General features: G+C 48.9%; 1 protein-coding gene across 1 annotated transcript in view; it reads right to left on the bottom strand.

The window, feature by feature from the left end:
- TRIM24 (tripartite motif containing 24) overlaps positions 1-26,702 on the bottom strand; it is an 868,915-nt gene that overhangs the window by 85,218 nt on the left and 756,995 nt on the right. Inside the window, exon 17 of the mRNA XM_085652031.1 lies at positions 2,332-2,484. Within this exon, the coding sequence (XP_085508157.1) occupies positions 2,332-2,484 (153 nt within the window). The remainder of the gene's footprint in view (positions 1-2,331; positions 2,485-26,702) is intronic.

Genomic DNA, 26,702 nt, shown 5'->3' with positions numbered 1-26,702 from the left:
TCTTCTCATCTTGTGGTTTCTAATCTGAGGAAGCAAGGTTCATGGTGCCCCCTAAATACTACATTTAGGGGCGTTACAGGAGGGTAAAGGGCAGGGACCAATGGGTCCCTTCCCTGGGGTGGGTACACCCTCTGTTCTGCCAAGCTCCTGTGGGAGGGGGCAGGAGCCTGTCCCTGGTTGGCTGGGTCCCCCCCATCCTCAAGATGGCAGGGACTCAAGGTTGTGCTTCACCTCGCTTCCCCCACCTGAGTGGTGGAGTTGGCAGAGGTGGGCACACCTCACTTGGTTTTCCCGCCGGTTCTCCTGCCCAAAGTGGGGGGTTGAACCAGTGGGGACCAGTTGTTGAAAGCAGCAAATGGTCTGGAGAGGCTCACAAAGGTGGCATGCCTTTGAAGCTTCTCCTTCGTGAACCCTGCCTATCCTGGGGGAGGAGCGTTGGCACTTCGTACCAGGATGTGCATTGTTTCAGGCCCCCGAGAGCAGCAGGCTCTCGACCCAGGGGTCCAGAAACATGTCTGGTGGTGGCAGCCTACACAGCCACTCAGTCAGGTCACTAGAAGTTGGTCGAATTTCAGGGGGCATCTCTAAGATGCCCTCTGTCGTGCATTTCACCTTAAATCCCACACTGGCATCAGTGTGGGTTTAATGTGCTGAGAAGTTTGATACCCAACTTCCCAGTTTTCAGTGTAGCCATCATGGCGCTGTGGAGTTCGTAATGACCAACTCCCAGCACCATATACTCTTAATGGCAACACAGCACTTACAGGACCCAGGAATGGACTTGGGCACTGTAGGGGTACAGGGCTCATGTACCTGTACCCTCACCACTGGCATAGGGCACCCAGCTAGAGGGGTGACTGATGTATGCCAGGGCAGTGGTTTGTGGGCATGGCACACGGGGATATATGCCATGTAGACTTTGTTTTGTTCTGAACCAAGACACGCAGCCTGCAAAGGCAGTGTGAGTGTGTCAGGGTACAGGACCTCTAAGGGTGGCACAATAAGTGCTGCAGCCCTTAGAAGCCTTCTCTGGTTACAGTGCCCTGGGTACCTGTGATACCATTTACCAGGGGCTGACATGTGGCCAGAGATGCCAATTGGGTTTAGGCTTCAATGCAGGTTTAGGGAAGGAACACAGGCCCTGGGTACCTGATTGGCAGGAGCCCAGGGCACACTCAGTCAAAGTACATCAGCAATTCAGCAAAACGTGGGGGCATACCATGCAAGAAAGAGGGCACTTTCTCACAACTCTAAGGCAATGCACTCTACGCCACTCTAATCTATTCAGCACCAATGTACCCTACAGCTTTCTACTGCACACCACTGCACTTTACGCCACACTAGACCTCTGCACTCTTTCCTGCACCACTCCACTCTACCCCTGCACTACCCCACCCTACAGTGAATCAATCTACTCTCCTGCACCAGTATAATCCACTGCAAACTACGCCAAAGCACTCTATACACTTTACTCAAAACCAATGCACTCTATGGCAAATCACTCTGCGCCACTGACCTCTAGGCCACTATGACACTACACTCTATGATACTCCACTCTATGCCGCTCTACTCCACACTACTCCACTCTACGATGCTCTATGCAGTTCCATCCCACTACATGACACTTTACTCCACTCTAGTCTACGACACCACTCCACTCCACGCTATTCAATTCTTCTACACTACTCCACTCTATGCCACTCCACGACAATCTACTGTGCTATATGGCAATCTACTCTCCTCTACCCCACTCCACCGTGCTCTACACCACTGCACTCTACTCCCTCTACGGCACTCACTTGACACCACTCCATAACATTCCACTCTACTGCACCTTACGACACTACACAACACCCTCCTCTACACCACTAACACTTGTGTACAACATGGCTAAAACATATTGGTAAAGCCAATATCTCTTGCACAGGCGAGACCTATTGGCTTAGCCAATGCTTGTATTTAGGTGGCTTTACATTTTTGCACAAGCAAAATGCAGTCAATAAAAGTGAAGCTATCAGATGGAGGAACTGGACTGGACAAGTGTTCTGTGCTGTATTATGTGGTGAGAGGGTACATAGTTTGAGCAACATCTGAACAGCTCAATGGCTAGAAAATATTGTCTGAACGCCCACTATTTGCATGCATTTTCACATATCTTTTGGGGGGGGGCGGGAGGATGAAGCTGTCAAGACAGTTTAAGCAGTCTTCAGGCAAAACCTTAAAAGGAACATTTACTGGAAATGATAATTTGTCATCATAGATATCGTCATAATCATAACACTAGCACTTCCATCACACATTCTCAACATACACATCAGCATCCATGCTCACCTCATTAAACTCTGCACAGTTCTTGAAGATCAGTCGAACATCTGCCACAAACTCCTCAGACTTTGTGTAACAAGGAACATGACTGGATTGAAGTTTCTTCTTAATGGCTGACAGGTCCATTGGCCTCCTAATTATTTTGTAGTAATCAGGCACCTAGAGGAAAGTAGGACTTTTATCAAACCATTAACATTGCAAAACGTTCTACCAACCCAAACATGTTTCCAGGATCTAAATTCAATTTCTACCAATTTATTTTCAGCAGTGAATGGACACATCGGGTACATAAAGTAACAGTTCTACTTTCTGCAGCAGAATGCAGTTGCTTTTCTGTCTGTATTTATCCATGGTTATTTTTTATTCATTTTATCAGTGTTTTTCTGCATTTATTCTTTCCCCATGTTGGAAAAGTAAGAACCTGCAATTGGTGTTTTCCGCCTTTATTCAAGAGAAAATGTACATGTACTCCGTATAATTAAATTGTATGGAGGCTTGATGGCTTTCATGCAAAAAAACTTTCCACATTTTAACAGTATGTGTCTCACCTTACAGAGGACATGTACGACCACCACATCAAAGTATATATACTGTAGCATTGTGTGTTAGTGAGCCATAAAGTGTTCAAATAGCCCATCCACAGATAGATAAGCATACATTTTTCACTAGTGCCAGGAAGGATAAGAAGGAAAATGCTACTTACCAGCATGTATCTGTTCATAGTATGTAGAGTTGTATACTTCAGTATAGATCGCCATCTGGTGTTGATCTCTGATGTTTGCAGTTTGTCTTTGTCGAAGAAGTCTTTGTAGTCACGAGATAGGCGGCGACTCCTTCTGGTGATAGTGCGCATGGGCATCAACTCTATCTTTAGATTGTTTTTCGCCATAAAGGGTGATGGAGTTAGTAAGAGAATAGAAAAGGATGTTCATGTAATGTATCTAAGTAAGAAAATACTGCAACAGATAAAGGTATCCGGGGAGGTGGGTGGGCGTATACAACACTACAGCTCTACATGCCAAGAACAGATGCATACTGGTAAGTAGCATTTTCCGTTCGATGCATATGAGCTGTAGATTGTATACTTTAGCATAGACTATACAGCAGTTTTTCTCTCTAGCGGTGGAAACCTGTATCTATTGCAGTGGTTTGAAAAAGTGTTCTCAGTACAGCCTGGCCTACAGTAGCTTGTTGTTTTGCTTGCACATCTACACAATAGTGTTTAGTGAAAGTATGTGGTGTAGACCAAGTTGCTGCTTTGCAGATGTCATCTAGGGGAATGTTCCATAAGAAAGCCATAGAAGCCCTAGTTTGCGTGTGGAATGAGCTCTAGGGGGAATAGTTAATGTACTTTTGGCTTTAAGGTAGCATATTTGGATGCATTTAACAATCCACCTTGCAATTCCTGTTATTGAAATTGGATTGCCTTTGTGAGGTGGGGAGAAAGCTACAAAGAGTTGTTTTGTTTTTCTAAATGACTTAGTTCTTTCAATGTAGTAGAGTATCGCTCTTTTAACGTCCAAGGTGTGGTGAACGCGTTCTGCCACTGAGTCTGGTTGAGAGAAATATACTGGAAGTTCAACCGACTGATTAAGGTGGAAGGCAGATACTACCTTAGGTAGAAATTTTGGGTTAGGCCTAAGAACCACTTTACTATGGTGCATTTGTAAAAATGGTTCTTGTATGGTTAATGCCTGGAGTTCACTAACTCTCCTAAGGGATGTGATAGCTACTAGGAAGGCCAGTTTCCAAGTAAGAAACTGTATCCCGCATTTGTGCAGAGGTTCAAATGGAGGACCCATGAGTCTGGTAAGGACTATACTGAGATTCCATACAGGAGCAGGTGGAACTCTAGGTGGAATTATTCTTTTAAGTCCTTCCATAAACGCTTTGATAGCGGGTACTCTAAAGAGAGACAAATGTCTGTTTTGGAGGTAAGCAGCGATTGCAGCTAGATGTAGCCGTATAGATGTGTATGCTAGGTTACATTGTTGTAGATGCAAAAGATAACAGATAATGTTCTGGATGGAAGCATCTAATGGATGGAATTTGTTGTTTGTACAGTAGATGAAAAACCGTTTCCACTTTGCCGCGTAGCATGCTCTAGTGGTAGGACGTCTAGCCTTTTTAATAATGTTCATGCAGTCTGGCAGGAGATTGAGGTAGCCAAATTCTAAGACTTCATGAGCCAGATCGCAAGATTTAGTTGATTGGGATCTGGATGCCTTATCTCTCCATGGTTTTGAGTGAGGAACTTGGGGGAGAGGTGTATCTTTTGAGGAAGTTCTACTGAGAGTTCGAACAGGGTTGTGAACCCTTTTTGAGCTTCCGAACCACTGGCGGAATGAGCGGGAGAGGGGGAAAAGCATATGCAAATTTGCCTGACCATTTCATCCATAGCACATTGCCTTTGGACAATGGATGTGGATATCTGGAGGCGAAGCTTGAGCATTTTGCGTTTTGGCATGTGGCGAACAGGTCTATTTCAGGGTAGCCTCACATGTGAAAGAATGGAAAAAGAACTTAAGGATGAAGTTCCTATTTGTGGATCTGCTGTGTTTGACGACTGAGCAGATCTGCGATCTGATTGTGTACTCCCGGGAGATGTTGCGTGAGGAGGTATATGTTTCGTGGAATAGCTCACCTCCATATGCTTTGCGCTAGTCGTGAAAGCTGGAGTGTGTGTGTCCCCCCCCCTGTTTTTGTATGTAGTACATTGCTGTCATGTTGTCTGTACGTACCAAGACAGGTTTGCCTACTAGCAAGAGTTGAAAAGACTTTAGTGCTAGAAAGATTGCTAGTAATTCCAGGTGATTTATGTGGAGTTGTTTTTGTTGATGGGTCCATATGCCCTGAACGGTTTGGTTTTGGAGATGAGCTACCCAGCCGGTGAGCGATGCATCTGTTAGCACTATCTGTGGAACCGGGTCGAGGAATGGCCACCTTTTGGCCAGGTTTTTGGTGTTCCACCACTGCAGACAGCGATGTGTGCAGCTGTCCACCAACACCAGATCAGTCAGCTGACCTTGAGCCTGGTTCCACTGATGTGCCAAACATTCCTGTAATGGCCGCATCTGGAGTCTTGCATAAGGGACGATAAGCATGCAAGAGGCCATCAATCCGATTAGCTGCATAAAGACTCGAGCTGGCAATGAATGTTGACTGAAATTAGGGGGAGTTTCAACGTACCCGCTTTGCCTGTTTTTCCGCCACTGCCTTGCTTTGTCCTCCCGGTCCCGCGAGTGGGAGATCCATCACCCGTGGCTGCCATGAGTACAATACCCAGCTGCCCGAGTGGAGCCTGCACTGCCAGCGCCAAAGCAACGCGTCAGGAGGTGCATAAAATCATGTCCGGCCTCCCTTAGCGCGGGACGAGCGCGGGCCCGTCCACGCCCGTCGGAGCCTGGAAGAGGCTGGTCTGAGCTCCCCCCTCTAACAGGCCCCCCACAATCCTTCATCGATCTCCAGGTACTGTTTTCTGACTACACTTTCTACCTCCACGTTTTGCGTGCAGTCTGACTGGTATTTATTGTTGAGGCGGAGCGATTAAATTGACGTTTAAAAAAAAATGAGCAATCCCGCAGTGATTAAGGGCAACGGGGCCAAGGGGACTTTGGATGCCTTTATAATGAGAGAAGAATCATTGCTCTGCCAAGAAATAGAACTAAAAGAGAGGCGGCTGTCTCTAGACCCTTCATTTCTCCCGCGGCGATCCTCATTAGGAACACATAACCTGGCTGGCATTTCTCAAAATCAAACTCGCTCTTGCTCATCACCACTCAATCCGGGGGCAGCACCGACCACACCGGATACCCCGGCCCTCGCATATGATGACTTGTTAGCACCACATATGGACACCTCTAACGGGCCCGGTATAACCTCTAGGACCCGGACTTCCCACCTCCCTACAGAGGGCACAAGAGTTAAGACGAAAGCATCCGCGAACCCCAAGAAGGGTGCGGGTCGACTAAAAACAAAAACAGCAAAAGGAGCCTCAGCGTAATATTCAGTCTAAATCTGAGGTGAGGACCTGCTCTATAGGCACACAGACCACGGACTCTTCATCGTTAACGCAACCCTGCCCCTTGGAGGTTAACACTGCCACCATTGCTGCTGGTGTGACCGCCCTGGACTCTGCCCTTGAACGGATTAAGGAATCCATAGATAGAAGCTTTGACCTATTGGACAATCGTCTAGAGCATCTGGATGGCATATTGACTAACCTGTCTGGGTGCTTAGAGTTGTGCTCCACCTCTGTGAACCCCCAAGTGTCTAGGGAGTGTCAGGGCTCTGGCAATGCTTTTGACCATCAAAACTCAGCCTTGGTCCACTAGTGAAATTGTTGGCTATGACATCGGTCTTCGAGGACCTGCTGAGTAAAATACAGGGGGTAGGCTTAAATAACACACTGCATATTCGCCCAGTGACCACACTAAATGACGGTAGGGCAGCCAATCCCCCTTCAGCACGGTAGGGCAGCCAATCCCCCTTCAGCACATATCTTACAGCCAGTCTCAGGGGGAAGTGCTGTTTTTAAGAGTCATCCTAATTTAAATCACAACAAAGTGCCACCTCAAACAGCACCCACTGACTCTCAAAGGATGTCTAATCCGTGCCCTATCCCTTCGGGAAAGGGATAGGGCAAACGGAGAGGGGGTGACTTTAAATTTATCACCAGAAGCCACACCATACACAATATTAGCAAATGTACCACAACCCACCTCTAAATCAACTGAATCTTGGGAGTCCTTACGCAATAAGACCCTCTGTTGGCTTGGATCCAAAACCGGCCTAACAGATGTCCTATTTAGGGAATTTAAAATGGTAAGGATAGTAGGATGGGTGGGGAAAAGCAATAAGAGGATCCCTGGCGACTGCATTGTCCTCACATTTAGAACACCAAACCTAATACAAGAGATCTCGCGCCGACAGGGTTCCAATCATGTGACCAATTATGCTATCAATGTACTGCCTCTGGGCTACTTCTATCCTCCTACTAACTATCCTCCTTATGTAAGACAGCAGACGCAGACCCTGGCTTATCCCATGAATTATTCCCAATCCAGCATACCCCTGTTTAACAGATTTGAGGTGCTTTCTTCCCCGGAAAACATTGATTGACTTAGCAACAGTAGCAATAACGTGGCCCTATGTCAAACCACGGGAATACCCTCGACATGCACAGTCCCCATAGTTAACGTCCAGCAAGTCGACACAGAGGCAACAGATATCGCTATAAATTGTAATACTCAGAATGGAATAACTCAATACACTATAAGCATCACTCACAGTGAAATACCAAATAGCCTTGATGGTCCTTATGCCGCCCCTTCCCCCACTTAATTGCGCATCTCAGCCTGGGCCTAGAACTAAAAAAAATGAAATCCTGTTTTGGAATGTGGCAGGTCTTAAAGCCAAATTGACCAACCCTGCCTGGTGGAATTTATTCATAAATTCGGCATCATATGCACTCAAGAAACCTGGACTGATACTATTTAACATATTAATGGTTACAAAACATTCTTCAGCCCAGCGGTCTCTTCGAATCAGGGGAGGGACAAGGGTGGCCTTTGTACTTATGTGTCCTATAGGTTAAATGTACGCAAGATAGACTTCGCGGAGTCCAAGATCTATTATCAGGTGCTTAAAATTAACATAGACAAATATTCATTACTTAGTTTTAATAATTTTTTATAACAATATAACCGTTGTGGATATCCAACAAATTTGAATGCACCTGCAGAGAGACTTGGATAAGATTCAAAGAAGTACCGGCAAAGACTACTGCATAATCTGGGGTGGGGACTTCAACTGTGGACCCTGCCCACATACCATAGTTTGTGGTATAGAACTAGATGATGTCAATGATTCCTCTCACTTTTTACATTCTGCTCCCGGTAACCTATTTAACTTGTTAAAATATACTCTGGATCTGGGATTTGCCAACAATGTGTGTTCACTCCCAACTCCTTTTAGTAGCCCTTTTAATTGACGTGGCCTGTCCTCAGTTATAGACCACACATTAGTATCAAGTAGATACGCAGACAGAATACACTATTTTAAAGTACGCCCGTTAATTTTAGTGACCACTACGCCATTAGCGTTCTTTTAGATCTTCCTGCCAAGGTGTTAACTAGTAAAACAATGGCAATCTACCTGGTAGAAGATATTGGTATCAACAAACAAAATAGCTATACAGTCAAATGGGCAGGTGTAAACCCATCCAAATTATGCAAGCACCTTTTAACCACTTGTAAAGACAACTTCATGGTCTGCCTCGATGAAACTGCAAACAAATCGGACGTTCTTAGCTCCTTTATAAACATATCCCAGTCTATACAAAATAGATTACGGGTAAAATGCAAAAAACGAGCTGAAAAGATGAGTGGTTGGTTTGATTCTAAATGCTCACAAGCTCATGCAGCCTTGATAACCGCCTTACATAAGGCCATAAAAGATCGAGGAGCAATAAAAAGAGCTAGACTAGCTTACAAGACGTCCCTTATGGAACATAAGTCGGCTATAATGCTCGAATTATGGCAAAATCTAAAACGAGCATCAGATTTAAAAGACATTAAAGGTTTCTGGAAGGCAGTGAATGCCCCCTTTCTTGCCTCAGGTAATTCGCCCAGCATCGAAATCACAATAGGGGAGGATAAATGGGTGACTCACTTCTCTGGCCTTTACAACAATCTGGTAGATCCCCAAAACGATAGGCCTTAAGCATAAACTCCTCAAATCATCTTCTGATTGAGATTGATTTTGATGCCCAGGAGGTGATTTTAGCTATAAATGAAAGCGTGGGCGGTAAGGCCCCGGGCCCAGATAGCATACCAGTGGATGTATTTAAATCAACTCCTATTTACAAGAAAGGTAATCGTGACGACCCGTTTTGTTATAGACCAATATCATTATTGGACTCTTTTGCAAAGGTGACTGGGCGTGTCGTCCTAAATCGCCTCCAGCTCTGGGCGGAGGACAAGGGCATAATTTCAGAATTACAGTACGGTTTCCGTCAAGGCGTGGGAACCGTCGAACAAAGCTTGAATCTGAATTTACTGCTGGGAAAATATCTACAGGCTAAAAGGGGGAGTCTATTTTTATGTTTTGTTGACTTGAGTTCAGCTTTTGATTGTGTCAACCACCAGAAGCTATGGAGCACTCTAGAGACCATGGGGGCTGATCCACCTATTCTAAACTTTTTAAAACAGTCCTACCTAGATGCCAGGGCCTGGATGCATTATGGAAGAGGTGGTGAGCTCAGCCACAGCTTCCCTGTGAAGAAGGGGGTGAGGCAGGGGTGCATGCTAGCACCCCTCCTGTTCACCCTTTATATTAACAGCCTGGGAGCAAAACTAAGTAGTGACTGTCAGGACTTACCATGTATAAATAGACGACCAATCAGAGCATTGTTATATGTGGACGATGCCATCCTATTGGCCCGTACCCCCTTGGCATACATAAAGTGATCTCTAGCTCAGTCGACAATTCACGTTATGTTCTTTTGTAAATTTTACTCTATGCCCAGGAAAAAATTGATTTTACCTATTTTAAAGAGGTATGGCCTGAGACAATGCCGACCTGCCTCCATAAAGCTGCAATATTTGAATGATGGACCCGTGACTGATCATATTGCCAAATATCTGAAAGGGGTGGTTAGACACCGGGTGACAATGGATGGTCCCTCTCTTTCTTAAACTGTCTGAGTCCTTTTTTAATCTATTTTATTCAAATTATCTTGATGTAATGTATGTCTTTTTAACATGTATTGTGCTTTTATGGTTTAATATTTTTCTAAATCGAATAAAGCGTATTCTGATCTGACTGAAATTGGGATATTAGAGCCTCCATGGTGGAGATCCGGACTGGATTGGGGTATGCTAGGGCCTTTGAAGTGTCTAGAGTGGCTCCTAGATACTGTTGTATTTTGGATGGTTGAAGGTGAGACTTGGTGATGTTCACTGTGAACCCCAAGTCGTGAAGTAATTGAATGGTTTTGTGTGTGTGTTGTACACAAGAGCTGTGAGACTTGGCTTTTATGAGCCAGTCGTCCAAATAAGGGAACACGTGACTGTGTTGCCTTCGTAAGTGAGCTGCCACCACTGCAAGGCTCTGGGTGCTGTGGTTACTCCGAATGGGAGGACTTTGAATTGATAGTGTTGACGGTCCACTATGAACCGGAGAGGGATGAATAGGAATATGAAAGTAGGCGTCCTTTAGATCCAAAATGGAGAGGAAGTTACCTTGTTGAAGTAGTGGGAGTACCTGTTGGAGAGTGACCATGTGGAAGTGATCTGATTGAATGTAGAGGTTTAGGGGTCTGAGAGAGCCGTCCTAGTTTAGGATTAGAAAATGGAGCGAGTAAACCCCTGTACCCTGATGATGCAAAGGGACTGGTTCTATTGAGTTTTTTTTGTAAGAGGGAGAGAACCTCTTGCTTTAAAAGGGTCAAATGTTCCGTGGACATTGGGCAGTGTTTGGGATGGATATGTGGAGGATTGGAGGTGAGTTCCCGGCAGTAACCATGCTGGATAATTTGTCTTACCCACTTGTCTGTGGTGATGGAATTCCAGACAAGTAGGAATTGTGATAGACATCCCCGACAGGTGTGGATTGAACGGGGGAAGTGGAAGGAAGTCATTGCTTGGTTGTACGGGAGGTGAGGATGTTGTTACCGCGTCCTCTTCCCTTATTGTTGTTATCCCTGTATTCTCCTCTAAAATATCCTTCAGAAAGAAAGAAACTTTGATTGGGGCTTTTGTAAGATGAAGAAGGCTGCTCTGATGCATTGGTTTGGGAGCCACCCTTATAAAAGGAGCGACAAAAAGAACCTCTCTGGAAAGACGATTGCAAGGCCCCCATAGATTTTGTAGTCTCTGTATCTTTTTTCATCTTTTCCAAAGATGTGTCGACTGTAGGTCCAAAGTGATGTTCCTGGTCAAAAGGCTGGTTAAAAATACTGGTTTGCACCTCTTGTTTGAAACCGGATATCTGGAGCCATGCGTGTCTGCTTAATAGAAAGCTGGTATTAACCGCACGAGATGCGGTATCAGCTGCATCAAGAGCACACTTAATGGATGTATTTGTAATTAATTTACCTTCTTGTATCAGGTCATTTGCCTTGTCCTTATATTGGTCAGAGAGATGCTGGATAAGCTTCTCAAGCTCACCAGTGAGCCCTGTCATATCTTGCCAGCAAAGCCTGGGTGTTGGCAATTCTCCAATAATTTGCAGCGTGTGACGCAATACGTTTTCCGGATGTGTCTAAAAGTTTTGATTCCTTGTCAGGAGGTGGTGTGTCTCCTGTTTGGGAATTGGCCCTTTTACACTGCATTAGACACCACCAGGGAGTCAAGAGGGATACGACCCTTGATGTATTTTGGGTCGTTAGGAGCTGCCTTATATTTTTTATCTATTCTAGGGTTAAGAACCCTGGCTGTGACTGTGTCTTTAAATACCTCTTCTGCGTGTTTAAGCAATCCCTTCAACATTGGTAGGGCGTGTGGACTTTTGTGGCGGACTGAATGTTTCTAATAGGAAGTCTTCCTCTAAGGGATCTGACTGCAATTGTACACCATGATATTGTGCAGCCCCGGTGATTATTTGAGCAAACCCCACATTGTCATCTGGAGGGGATGGGCAAGATGGATACAAGTCCGGGTCATTGTGTAGATCTGGATCAGTATTGTATTCCTGCCAGGGATTGGGTCTTGTGGGATGGTATGTGCGTCATCATCATCCCCTTGTGGGTTTGTGTTCTCCCTGTTCCCATCCCCGTCCCCACCCCCATAATCACTATCATCGTCTAGTGGTGGAAGTGAAATTGAGGGTTGTGGGGAATGTACCGGAGAAATTAGTAGATTGGGCTCAGTAGGAGGAGGAGAGGGTGGAGGAGGTGGAGAGATATTTGTGCCCATATTTCTTTTCTTAGGAGGAACTGGAGAATTTTGTGACTAGTCCGATTTCCTTATCAGAGTGGAAGTGATATAACCAGTCTCTGGATCAATATGTATTGTTTTCTGCTTAGGATCTTGAAGGTCCGGTGCAGAAAGGTGTTTGGTTCCAGTGTCCTTTTTCGGAGCGAAACATTTATGGTCTGCATATTCCTTTGCCTTCTGAGGGGTTTTATCCTGTTTAGGCTTAGGTGTAGGAGTTTTCGGTTCAGGGACGTTTTTCGGCTCCGAAGACTTCGGTTTAGTTTGTTTTGGCTCCGAAGGCTTGTTTTTTGACTGTTTCGGCTCCAAAGACTTGTCTTTTGTCTGTTTCGGCGCCAGGGACTTCGGCGTCAAAGGTGTTTTTGGCACCGGTGGTGGCACATTTATGTGATTGGACGTCGGTGCCGAAGGTGTTTTATCGGTAGCAGAGCGGGGTTGGCTCGAGCCTGAGCCGGGTTGGCTTATCTTTTGGTTTCATAGCCGAGCCGGAGGGCAGGGTGTCTGAAATATTCGGTCGGTGTGGACCTAGGCCCGAGGGCGAAGGTGTTACCGGAGCCTCTTGTATTGGAGTGGGTAGGACAGGGGTCTCGGTACTCATGGGCCGTTGAGCTGGAGTGACTGCGTCGTCGACATCGGAGTCATCGGCCTGGGAGACTGAGATCTGTTCTTCCTCGGCTCCTTGTTCTGAAAGGGTATCAGGACCTGGTTCAAAGATGTCCGGAATCGAAGTGCTTCCCCAGGACATTTTGTGGCGTTGAGCCCGACGATCACGGATGGGTTTCTTCGACCTGAAGGATAAACAGGCCTCGCAGGTGTTTTCGTCGTGCTCTGGAGAAAGGCAAAGATTACACACCTCATGTAGGTCCGAGTGTGGGAACGTAGCACCACACTGGGGACATTTTTGAAGGTTGTCCGTTCCATCGACGTCCAATGTGGGCGCAGGTAGGCCCAACGGCCTGCGTTGAAGTCTAGGTCGAGAAGCTGGATTGTAGAGGATGAGCGTCGAAAGGGAAACGCGATCGACACAATATCGTCAAGAGGTGAGTGATTGCACGTTGAAGGGGTTTCAATAACGACACCGACCGGAATTCAGCAATTCACATCCTAACCCGATGGCGGAAAAAAAAAAAAAAAACTACAGATGGAGTCGATGCTCATGCGCACGATCACCAGAAGGAGGAGTCACCTATCTTGTGACTACAAAGACTTCTTCGACAAAAACAAACTGCAAACATCTGAGCCCAACGCCAGATGGCGATCTATGCTAAAGTATACAATCTACAGCTCATATGCCTCGAACACTATTTTTAAATGGAAAAGGCTTCTATGCATGTGAAGCATCAGGTCTCAATGTCTCAAGGACATATCCAATATCATAAAATATCTGAGCTCACCATAGTCTTTGAACGACAATGGAATACAAAGGTGTTAATTGAGACTGGTGAAGAGCCAATGGCTCTCTTGAAGAGAAGCTTTTCACATTAAAAATGATGCTTCACAGGAGTACATCCATCCAGAAAGATGTCACTTATTTTTTAAGGGATTTTTGGAGACTCAGAGGAACACAGGGATAAGTCACTATCTTTGCTGGCGTTAAATTCATGCTACACCAGATATTTAGTATAAAATCAAAACTAATTTTTGACATTATACAAACATTTTTGTAGCAGGCGCATTATCGAGCAAAGCGATTATACTGCATTTGTAGCCATTAACATGTAGGTTTCATATAGTCACTGCAGCAAAAAAATAAACCCCCTGAGCAATTGATCTGAGAAGCCTGTAGCCAGCAGTTGTTTCTACTGGATGTTTTTAACTGTACTGAAACATCTCAAGCTATTTTCTTTTAACACACATACCTTAAAGCATGGATAGATATCACAAGCGCAAAGAATATTGTTTAGGTATTTAAATATCATCCTCCCTCCCACTGATACGTACCTCCCCAAACACTTCATCACGCTATCAAAACACGACCAAAAAATAAAACCAGCTTGTTATGTTCCATATTTTTCCGGCTTATATAAATAAATACAGACTGGAAACAGATTGTTTCTGTCTGAATAAATCTGTAAAAACAGGAAACCGGGAGGGAGCCTTAGTTATAATATCTAATTTGTCTGCGAACCGCATTGCTAGGAACTCAATCTACCTGCAGATTCCTCGCCTTAGAATATTCCCCTGGGATTAGATTTGATCTTCAAAAGTTTGAAGCATTCCCACTTTGCGCTGGGAGGGGACGCCTGCAACTCCGCATTGGATTCTTTGTTTGCAGGCATATATGTGCCACCTTGAGCGCTGACATCAGTTGCTTACTTGACTCTAATGCAACTGCAGATGCAGAGCCAAACTCAACCTGGCTATGACCAGTGTGCAGACTCCCAGATTGGGATCTTTTTAGATGAGTCAGCTCACAGAATGGAAAGAATGGGAGCGACGGTGAGGCATCTGCAGCTATATAAAGTCAAGAACAGAAAGGGTTACAGATGGTAAGTAACTCATTCTTCTGATAGAGGCTTCTAATCATAGATTCCTTATGTTAGAATAGATATGAAAGCAGTACCCCCAGGGAGTGGGTCAGTGAACTAGCTGAACCCAAAAAGTCCAGCAGGACGTAACAGGCAAATTCCCCATCTAGATGGATCTCGCTGTCCATACAGTAATATTTCGTGAAGCAGAGATGTTTTAAGGCAGGGACAAAGTGGGTTTTGGTCCTGGGCCCCCATCTTTCAAGGAGCCCCTTTCCCAGCAACTAATCAAATTAAGCACAATATGTTATGGCATTTACTTATAGTTTATTTTTGTGAGCCATCCAGCCCACCTCAGCAGTCACTGTCTGCTTTGTCCTCTGTCACTCCAGGTTAGAAATATTATAACATACTGAAAAGTAATTTTCTGGTTGAACTGGGCATGCGCATTAAACTTCCGATACCTGGGCATGCCCAGCCCATTCACATATGCCTTTTTAATTGCTTTACTGCGTGCTGTCCTGTGTGGCACCAGCACCTGGACTTGTCACGCCACCATGCTAGTGCAAAGGAACTGTATGCAGAAGGCGTCAGTAAATATTCTCTGTGTAGGCCCAAACCCCCCAAAAAGCTGAGTACAGGGGCAGCACAGTGCTCTGTTCTCCTGGCCTTCCTGCTCAGCCGCCTTCTCCCACACGCTCATAAAAGAGGACTAATTCATTGAATGTGGGGATAAGAGGATGAAGGCGCTGGTGCCCATCTAGACAAGCATTTTCAATGCAATAGGTCTCGCATTTGGGACTTTGAGCTATTGGCACTGTAAAAGTCAATAGCTTACATTCTCGCAAATGCGAGACCCATTTGTAGGAAGCTGGCTCTGTATATACTATACCAAAATGAGGTATAGTGTGCACCGAGTCCAGTCGAACCCCAAAGATAGGCAGAGGTGAAAGTAGATAGCCCCTTATTTGTGGTAATGTGTGGGTGAGAAGTAAGGCTTTAACAGAGGGTAGTGTTAAGCATCTGTTGTAAACACTCAGGCAGCAAATGATGTCACACACTCAAAGACTGAACTCAGACCAATTTGCTTGTATCAAAAATATTATTTAGTTATTTTATTCCTAGAACCAAGCCAAACCTGGTGCAGGTAAGTGAAATAAATGCTTTGCAAAATCCTATGCAGTGTTTTACAGTTGAATGCAGGTTCAGATGCAGATGGTTGAATTACAGCTTAGTCAACAGTTCAGAATTAATTTTTATTTACTTTACAGATTACTATGTACGTTACTTTTCAGATTACTTTTGCTAATCAGGGTCATATGCCTATCACACTGAGACATCTCCTACTAAGTAATTCACTTTTTGTACATATGCAGTTTTTTAATGTGCCATACAAACCAACTCCACACTTAGAACAATTTTCAAGGAAAAACATTCAATGTATTCCGATGGAGAAAAACGAAGTTAACTGTTTGCAGGTAAGTACTTATTTTTGGGAGTTGGTATTCTGGGGTTAGGATCCAGGGTTCCCTTAAAGTCGAGGATACACTCTCAGAACACTCTCAGCGGCACTAGGGCGGCTGGGTGCAGAGTGCTGAGGCCCAATGTGTTAATAAAAAAAAAAATCTTTTTATTAAACAGGCTCATGAAATTACAAGTACTGAAAGACGGGTGCATTCATTCAAATGTTCAAAATGTAGTAACAAGAATACTTTATCACAGGGTCAGTACACCATTAACATTTTAGTCACAATCAGGTAGGCTGCCGCTCAGGTAGGTCTAAATCATCTAGGCAGTCCGTGTGGCCTCATGTCTTCTTCAGTCGCAGGTCTCGCCTACACCCCCTTACTCACATACTGTTGATTCCTCTCACTCGTTTCTGTATTTCTCCCAGGGGGACCATATTCTATAATATTTTTTCCCACAGCCCCTGCTGTCATATATAACCTTTTTCGCTTGGTGGCACCAATCAAGGTCAGTTTCCCATTCTGCCACCTTTGGGGGAATGCGTGACCCCCACCTTCTCGCTATGTTGCACTCTGCCACTCCGGTTGTTAAGGCTAGCCAGGTTCTCGTGTGTCTAGGACAGTCTTTCTCCCCCTTAATCATAAATAAAAGACCCTTGGCATCTACAGGTATCTCTTCTCCGGTGACCTTTGACATTATCGTCGTCACTCTCTGCCAAAAGCGGCTGATTATCAGACATTTCAATATAATATGGAAAATGGATCTCTCCGCCTGGCAACTTCTTAAGCAGTGCGACGACTGTACTTTCCCTCATTTGTACAGCAGTGTGCGGGGGTAGTAGGAGTGGTGCAGGATCCTAAGTAGTATCAATCTGAATCGCGACCTAATCGCTATCGCTGTAGGCCCCTGTAACGCATCGCTCCACTCTTCTTCTATAGTGCCTAAATCCGCCATGTAGGCTGCTCGTAGGGAGGTCTGGTGCGTTATATATACATTTTTTATACATTGTAGAAGTCCCTTTGTCGGGTATAGGATCTGCTAATAGTCTGTCTTCCAGAGGGGAATAGTCAGGGGTGGACTCTCCTGGTATGGGTCTACTTAATGCATGTGAAAAATGCGTGTAGGGGAAGACTTGGGTAGATGATAGTTTAAATTTGTTCTCCAAGTCCTCAAAGGGTATCAATGCTGTTCCACTCCATACGTCCCCTAAGTGGTCAATACCTATAGACCTCCTTCCCAAAAATCCTGCCAAAGTGGTTACTTCCATCAGTTGGTCTCCCACCCACAGTAGTGTCATTGCTGTCAAGCAGCCATACCATCCCAAAGAACAAGTTACTTACCTTCGGTAACAATGTATCTGTAAGAAACATTAGTTAGTTAGATTCCTCACCTTAGAATATCCCCAGGCGTCAGACTGGATCCGGAAGATTTTTCGTCAGCAATACCCCTTGCGCGTCGCTAGGCGTCGCCTGCGGCTCCGCGTCAGTCGTCGGCGTCGTGCGCCGGAATGACGTCGGAGTACTTAGACGCCGCCCTCGCGCGCTGACGTCAGTTCTTGTACATAGCCTTCCGCGCCAGGAACGCAGAGCCATGCAAGATACCGACACTGGTGCCAAAAAATTCTAGGGCCCTGAAAGGGATAGCCTTAACCCTAGATGTCAGTTCGCAGAACGGGGAGGATGGGTGGGTCGGTGAGGAATCTAACTAACTAATGTTTCTTACAGATACATCGTTACCGAAGGTAAGTAACTTGTTCATCTGAAAGAAACACGTTAGTTAGATTCCTCACCTTAGAATAGATACCCAAGCAATACCAACCCCGGTGGTGGGTCTGCGAACCAAGATCACACCAGAAAGTCCTGGAGGACAGAACGGCCAAAGGAGCCATCCCTCCGGACTTGGCTGTCTAGGCAATAATGCCTGGCAAACGTGTGTAGCGAGGCCCACGTTGCCGCCTGACAGATGTCCTGCAAAGGGACACCCCGTCCCAAAGCAGTAGTAGCCGCCGTGGCCCGAGTAGAATGGGCGCGCAGCCCAACAGGAGGGTCCTTTTTTGCCAAGGAATAACAAATTTTGATGCACAAAACGACCCACCGAGAGATGGTCTGTTTGTGCACAGCTTTCCCCTTCTTAGCACCCACGTATCCAACGAAAAGTTGGTCGTCCACCCGGAACTGCTTTGTGCGGTCCAGATAAAAGGATAGCGCACGTTTTGGGTCCAGACGGTGGAGCCTCTCTTCCTCTTTGGAAGGATGCGGAGGCGGAAAGAAGGTGGGCAAGGTGACAGACTGCCCAAGATGAAAGGGGGTCACCACTTTCGGAAGAAAGGAGGGACGAGGCCGAAGGACAACCTTGTCCAGATGAACAGAGAGAAAAGGAGGCTTTGATGATAAAGCCTGGAGCTCACTCACCCGTCTAGCCGAGGTGTTGGCTACCAGAAAAGCAGTCTTAAGCGTCAGCAGACGAAGAGGACAATTATGAAGAGGCTCAAAGGGAGCGCACATTAGAAATGTGAGAACAAGATTCAAGTCCCACTGAGGCATTACAAAAGGGACAGGAGGGAACGTGTGCGTAATGCCTTTTAGAAAGCGTGTAACTACAGGGGACTTGAAAAGAAGAGGCTGATCAGGAAGCAGCAAGAAGGCAGAGATGGCAGCAAGATAACCTTTCAAGGTGCCCAGGGCAGAGCCCTGCCGGGCCAAAGAAAGAAGAAAGAGGAGGACCTCAGAAAGAGGGGCAGAAAGGGGATCCACAGCCTTTGCTGTGCACCATGCCACAAATTTGTTCCACCGGCAGGCGTATACCGTCTTTGTGGAGGGATGCCTGGCTGCCAGAATGACATCACAGACTTCAGGAGGCAAGTTAAATGGCATCAACTGCCGCCGCTCAATCTCCACGCATGGAGGTGGAGGCTGGACAGGTTCGGGTTTAGGACCGTCCCCTGCTGCTGCGACAGAAGATCCTCCCGAAGGGGCAGACGTATCGGAGGATCGGCCAACATACTGAGTAGCTCGGGATACCAGTACCTTCGTGCCCAATCCGGGGCCACCAAGATGACTTGGGCCCGGTCGTGCCTGATCTTCTTCAGCACTCTGGGCAGAAGTGGTATAGGCGGAAAGGCGTACAACAGACCGCAACTCCACTCGTGACGAAAAGCGTCGCCGAGCGAGTGCCGCCTTGGAAATTCCAACGCGCAGAACTGCTGACATTGCGCGTTCTCTTCGGTGGCGAATAGATCTAACCAAGGCTCTCCCCACTGCTGAAAGAGACCTTGCGCCACTTCGGAGTTCAGACGCCATTCGTGATCCATCATGCACCGGCGGCTGAGTTCGTCTGCTCTGGCGTTCAGAGAGCCCGCCAGATGTTGAACCACTAGGGTGACGCCCTGGTGTTCCAGCCACGTCCAGAGGCGCAGAGCCTCCTGACAAAGGGTCCACGACCCCACCCCGCCCTGTTTGTTGCAATACCACATGGCGGTGGTGTTGTCCGTGAACACCTGCACGACACTTCCCCTGACAGAGGGAAGGATGGCTTTCAGTGCAAGTCGGATCGCTCTCAACTTTAACAGGTTGATGTGGAGGCGAGACTCCGCCGGAGACCAGAGGCCTCTGATCTCCGCCTCTCCCATATGGCCACCCCATCCCAGGAGGGACGCATCCGTCACTACGACATGCTCCGGTTGGGGAAGGGAGAGGCTCTTGCCCGTGACCCAATCGCGGTCCGTGAGCCACCACTGCAACTGCCGTGCAGTGCCCTCCGAGATCAAGACATGGTCGGACAGGTTGCCGTGATGCTGGGCCCACTGAAACTTCAGGTCCCACTGCAGAGCCCGCATGCGCCGTCTGGCGTGATGCACTAGTAGGATGCAGGAGGCCATCAGCCCCAGAAGCCGCAACACTAGCCTGACCGAAACCCAGGATAGAGGCCGAAAGATGGGAATCAGGGCCTGAATATCCCGGACCCGCTGTTCCGGCGGATAGACCCGGAACTGCGCCGAATCGAGAACCGCTCCGATGAAGAGGAGCTTCTGAGAGGGACTCAGGTGTGACTTCGGCACGTTGATGGAAAACCCCAGCAAATGCAGGAGATCCGCCGTAGTCTGGAGGTGGGAGACGACTGCCTGGGGCGAGCCCGCCTTCAACAACCAGTCATCGAGATAGGGGAAGACTGGAACCCCTGATCTGCGCAGATGAGCTGCGACCACCGCCATCACTTTCGTGAACACCCGAGGGGCACTGGTAAGGCCGAAGGGGAGCACGGTAAACTGAAAGTGCTCTTGACCCACCGTGAACCGCAGGTAACGCCGGTGGGCCGGCAGGACGGGGAATGTGGAAATATGCGTCCTGCAAGTCCAACGCTACCATCCAGTCTCCCGGGTCTAGGGCAGCTAGAACCTGAGCCAAAGTCAACATCTTGAACCTTTCCTTCCGGAGGAAGGCATTGACGTTCCTGAGGTCCAAGATAGGGCGTGGGCCCCCTTTGCTCTTCTTGGGAACCAAAAAGTAGTGGGAATAACAACCACGACCTACTTCTGGGCTCGGAACGCGCTCGACGGCCCCCTTGGCCAAGAGGGCCGAAACTTCCTCGTGGAGAAGATTCAAATGATCCCCCGAGATACGGTGGTGCTGCGGTGGCATGGCTGGAGGGGTCGTCTCGAAAGGGAGGGAGTAGCCCCTTCTGACGATTTGCAGCACCCACCTGTCCGATGTGATAGACCGCCAGTGGAGCAGGTGATGGCGAACTCTGCCGCCCACTGGCGTGGAATGGGCCTGAAAGCTCGGACTTTGAAGGCTTTGAGGCGGATGCTGCCGGGGTGGATGTGGGCTGACCGCGTCGTCCTCCAGAACCGCCTCGGCGGAAACCACGTCCGCGCGCAGGTTGGTTCTGCGGCTGGTGGATAGGCGGACGTGAGGAGGCAGCCCTTCCTTGGCCACGAAAGGGGCGAAAGGCGGAAGTTTGCGACCGCGGGGCCGAGAGGCCCAAGGACTTGGCCGTAGCCCGGGAGTCCTTAAAGCGATTCAGCGCACTGTCCGCTTTCTCACCAAAAAGGCGAGTGCCATGAAAGGGCATGTCTATGAGAGTGCTCTGGACATCTCCCGAAAAGGACGTGGACTGCAGCCAGGCGTGACGTCTAAGCGCCACCGTGGTAGAAATCGCCCTACCCAGCGAGTCCGTAGTGTCAAGCCCACATCTGATAGCATGTCGTGCTGCATCCCTCCCATCGGCCAGAGCCTGGGTAAGTCGTGTCTGGACCTCCTCCGGACACAGGGGCAGCACGTCCTCCACCGTATCCCACAGAGAGTGGGAATAACGGTCCAAAAGACAGGCGGTGTTCAAGGACCGCAGGCCCAAACTAAGTGAGGAGAACAGCTTTTTGCCAAACTGTTCCAGTCTCTTGGAATCCCGGTCCGGCGGAGCGGTCGGGAAGGAGGATTGGGAGGTAGAAGCCTGGATAACCAGGCTCTCGGGGGTAGGGTGTTGGGACAGAAAACTGGGGTCGCCCGGAGCAGGGCGGTGGCGCCTGGCGACGTTCCTGTCCACAGGAGGAACTGTGGAGGGCTTGGACCAGGTGCCCTGCAGAACCTCAATGAGGGCCTCATTGAATTGCAGCAGAGGCTCAGTGGAGCTTGCTGCAGACTGAAGCACCTCAGTGAGGACGTTAGTTCTCACAGCCACGGCAGGTAGCTCGAGCCCAAGGGCTGCGGCCGCCTTGCGCAGCACCACAGAGAAAGCAGCACCCTCCTCCGAAGCCACAGTCGGAGGAGAGATGAATCCAGTGGCTGGAGAGGTATCCAGACCACTGGCCTCCCCCAGTTCATCTGCCCAGTCCTGTGACAGCTGAGCCTGAACGGCCATAGGATCCTCGGACCCCTCCCATTCGCCCCCGTCATCCGATTCCTGGTAAACAGGAGGAAGGATCGGAGCCGGACGATAGACATAATGTGTCGCCAGCGGCACCGTACGCGGCGTCCATCGACGCCGTAACGGCATCGGGTCCGGAGCAGGGCTGAACTGGGGCACGACGCCGAGCGGAGCCGGCGTCGGAGGTGGAACCGGTGTCGACGCCGGCGGAGGAGGCGTGACGAGGTCGACCGGCACTTGCGGGGCCGGAGCCGGCGACAACGCCGGAGCCGCCGGCATGCAAGGTTGCCCAGTCGGGTCCGCGGGGCCCGAAGGCGCGCCAGCGGGCATCGACGGCGGAGCCAGTTTGCTCATGGCTGAGAGGAAGGCACTGACTTCCGCCGGCGTCGCGTCAGTCCCAGGGACCGGCGGGTATGGGGACTTGCGCGGCACCTGCGGCTCCGCTGGAGCCGCGGGTGTGGAACCACCCTGACCCACGGCCGAGTCGCGCGACCGGCAAGGGGAGTCCGAAGAGCGGTGTCGCCTCTTGGACTTCTTGGAGTGCTTCGACTTACCCGAAGACTTGGAGCCAGACGATCGATGATGACGTCGGCTCCGCGACCGATCCTTGGACCTCCTCCTGGACCGGGATCGAGAGGGGTGCGGAGCCGAGTGGCGAAGCTCGAGAAGCTTACGGGACCGCTCCCGTCTAGCCTTCGAGGTCAGGGCCTTGCAGTCCGAACACGACTCCGCGTCGTGGTCGAGGCCCAAACAGTAAAGGCACCGGCGGTGATGATCCGTAACCGACATCAAGCGGTTGCAGTCAGCACAGGCTTTAAAACCAGGCATCCTACCGGCACCGGAGTCGAGACAAGATCAAAAAGGATCAAAAAACGTAGTCAAAAAAGACTAAAAGGGGTAGCTCTCCCGGATCTGCGCTTACTGGCGCGGAAAAAAGAAGAACTGACGTCAGCGCGCGAGGGCGGCGACGTCATTCCGGCGCACGACGCCGACGACGGACGCGGAGCCGCAGACGCCGCCTAGCGACGCGCAAGGGGTATTGCTGACGAAAAATCTACCGGATCCAGTCTGACGCCTGGGGATATTCTAAGGTGAGGAATCTAACTAACGTGTTTCTTTCAGATTATTTGTTTGCTTCAAACCAGCAGTTTATTACTGTTGCTGTGTGAGCCGGGAGGACCAGAGGGGGTCTTCGGACATATATAAGGGCCTCCTGCTTCCCGTTGGGCATTGCTTCTCTATCCATTTTGTAGGCCGGTTCTTCTCCATCAGTATATATACATTCATTTATAACCATAAGTTGTGAGGCCCAATAGTACTACAGTCCAGCGTCAGGGATCGCAGGCCCGCCCTCGTAGACTCCTCTCTGCAATTTATTCAATGCTATTCTAGGTGTTCCCCCCCCCCCCCCCTGCCATATTAAGATACGGAGTTCCTGAGCTATCTGTTTAAAAAAGGTGGCATGGACCGGGCAAGGTGCGTTTTGTAACACAGAGGAGGCGCGGCAGTCATCATTTTGTACAATGCTGCTCGTCCCATCATAGACCGAAGGAGCATGCGCCAATGTTTCGTACCTGCGCGGAATCTTTCCAATAAGGGGCAGAGATTTTCCTGTAGGAATAACGCAGGGTTTCAGGTTACGTATAGGCCTAAATACTTAAAGCCTCCCTATACCACCGTGCCGCTCAGTTTGCTGGTAATCTTGGAGGGGGTCCTGCCAGGGGCATAACAATCGCTTTTTCCAGTTTATAGTGAAGCCCGAGTAGCTCCCAAATACCTCAAAAAGGTGGAGCACTTGAGCTATGGAGAAGTAGGGTCTCAATAAATTTAAGATTATATCATTGGCATAAAGGGAGATGCGCTCCTTCCAGGCTCCCTGTGCCCAAATACCCCAGATCATTGGGTCCCTCCTGATCAAAATGTGTCAGCGGCTCAAGCTCCACAGCAAATAATAGTGGTGACAGAGGACAGCCCTGCCTGATTCCCCACCAAGCGAGAACAGGCGCGATATCGCCCCATTGACTCTCACGTGTGCCAGCGGTTCTTGATATACTAGTTTCACCCAGCTGCAGAATTTGGGGCCAAAGCCCAGCTTGGTCAACACTGCAAAAAGATAGGCCCATTATATAGTGTCGAAAGCCATTGAGGCGTCCAGCGCCATCAATGCCAATTGGGGAGATGTGGGGGAGGCCGTCATGTGTAGGACTCCATAAAGTCGTTGTAGGTTGTGGCGAGTACTTCTACGCGGCATGAGGCCTGATTGGTCTATGTGAATAATAGTCCTGAGGGCTACTGTTAGCCTATTGGCTACGGCTTTTGCTAATGTCTTTGCTTCGAAATTCAGCAGGAAAATTGGCCTGTATGAGCTGCAATTTTCTGGGGGTTTCCTTGCTTTGTGTAGCACCACTGTAGTGGCCATACGTTGATCTATCGGCAGTATGCCCCATTCCCTGGCCTCTTCAAACATATCTAATAAGGGCTGAGTGATTTTAGAGGCCATGCCTTTGAATAGCTCAACAGGGAGGCCATTAGGACCCACTGCCTTCCCAGATCTTAGGGATCCCAACGCCACCGCCAGCTCTTCTACGGTCAGGTCAGCCTCAAGGGTTTCATTAATTTAGTCGGTTCGCGTCGGCAGCAAAAAAAAAAAAATCGGCTAAGAATTCCACACAGTCCTGTTCTGATCTCGGACTCACTGGGCATTTAAAGTTTCATAATAGGACGCAAATGCCTCTGCGATTTGGGCATTTGTTTTATGGATGATGCCACCCACATCATTGATTCCCGAGACCCACGATCTGTCTCTGTCCCGTTTTCCTAACCAAGCTAGTAGCTTGGAGGCTTTATCGCCCACATCCTAGAGCCTACGTTGCGTGGCCAGCGCATGTGCCCGTGCTGCATTTTCAGCCAACGCACGCAGCTCATTTTATCGCAGAGCTAGTCTGTGCCGGAGATCTGAGCTTCCACCCTCTGTCACCTCCTGTTCCACTGAGGCCCAATGTTATCCAATGGGGGATATGGGGCCTCTGGATGGTGGCTGCTCATGAGCAGGTCACAAGGTCGCGGGAGCAAAGTTTCTGGAATTAAGCTCAGGGCAAAGGGGGATCCAGTTTAGCACACAAGGTGCACCCACAGTGGCGGCTGGGTGCGGGGTGCTGTTGTGGCGTCAGGTGCCCTGTTGTTTTCAAAGAGAGTCACCGATTTTGGCTGCAGTCTCGGTCCAGGAAGAATTCTGGGAGAAACCAACAGCTGGGCGGGTAAGTTGGAGGGCTCGGGTACTCCTCTCTAGGGCACAGGGCGGCTGGATGCAGGGGTGCTTTTTGATTTTGAGGTCGGAGTTCACCTTACCGGGCCACTCACGGGTGGGGGCCACACACTGGGGTCTCTGAGTAGAGACAGCAGGCGACGTCGGGGAGTCCTGGAGGGGTCAACCCACAGAGGACTCAGACTCTGGCGTGCTGGGGTACCTCGCTGAGACTGGTGGGCCACCCGGATTCGGACCCTAGGCATCGGGTGCAGTGGTGGTTCAAGGCATCAGGTTTCTTTGTCCTCAGCAAGCTCTGAGTATTTCTTTTTGATTCTTTTGAAGAGAGCTGCTGCTCACAGGAGATCTGGTCTTTGTTGAAGGCAGTCAGTCCTCCCAGGGTTTCTGGAGGTTGCTGGCTGCAGGACAAGGCGACTTTTGGCGCAGGATCTCTGGAAACTGCAGACGGGCCTGTAGGGCTGGGGCAGTGTCAGTCTCCCCTACTGGGGGTCATCTCTCGTCCTTCTTCTTAGGTTGCAGGAATCTGTCTTCTTGGTTCAGGGTTGCCCCCTAAACACTGTATTTAGGGGGCTTTTTAGGGGTCTCGAGGTCAGTAGCCAATGGTCTACTGACCTTAGGGTGACTACACTCTTGGTGTGCTCACCCCATGAGGGGGAGTGAGCACAATCCCTAATCCTGATTGGAGAGTGCCTGCCATCTGGAAGATGGCTGGCACTGAAGAGTGGGCTTCAACTCGCTTCCCCCACCTGAGGGGTGGGGTTAGCAGAGGTGGGCACACCTTCTCGGCTGTGCTAATTTTTCCCGCCTGTCTTCCCGCCGCAAAGGAGGGGAGACAGGAAGGGGGCCTGCTGAGGATAGCAGGAGAGGCTGGGGGTCGCCTTACAAAGGCGGCAAAGCCTTTCAAGCTCCCCTGCTACAGATGGCTCTTCCTGGCCTGGGGGAGGTGTGACCACCTCCATCCAGGAAAGGCTTTGTTTCTGGGCCCAGGGAGGGAAGGCTCCCACCCCAGGGGTCCAGAAACATGTCTAGTGGTGGCAGGCTAGTGTGTACCTGTCAGGGAACCCACCACAGGCTGTTTGTTTTTCAAGGGGCATCTTTAGATGCCCTCTGAGTGCATTTTTCATTAAATCCCACACAGTCACTAGTGTGGGTTTAATGTGCTGAGAAATTTGATACCAAACCTCCCAGTTTTCAGTAAAGCCATTATAGTGCTGTGGAGTTCGTAATAACAAACTCCCAGCACCATATACTCTTAATGGCATTAATGCACTTACAATGTCTAAGAATTGGTCTAGACACTGTAGGGGTACAGGGTTCATGTACCTGTACCCTCACCACTGGTATAGTGCATCCAGCTAGAGGGGTAGCTGACCCATGCCA

This window comes from Triturus cristatus, chromosome 4_1 (assembly GCF_964204655.1).
Source record: "Triturus cristatus chromosome 4_1, aTriCri1.1, whole genome shotgun sequence".
Lineage (NCBI taxonomy): Eukaryota > Metazoa > Chordata > Amphibia > Caudata > Salamandridae > Triturus > Triturus cristatus.
The sequence above is the reverse complement of the archived record's forward strand: the minus strand, read 5'-3'. Positions and strand labels throughout refer to the sequence as shown.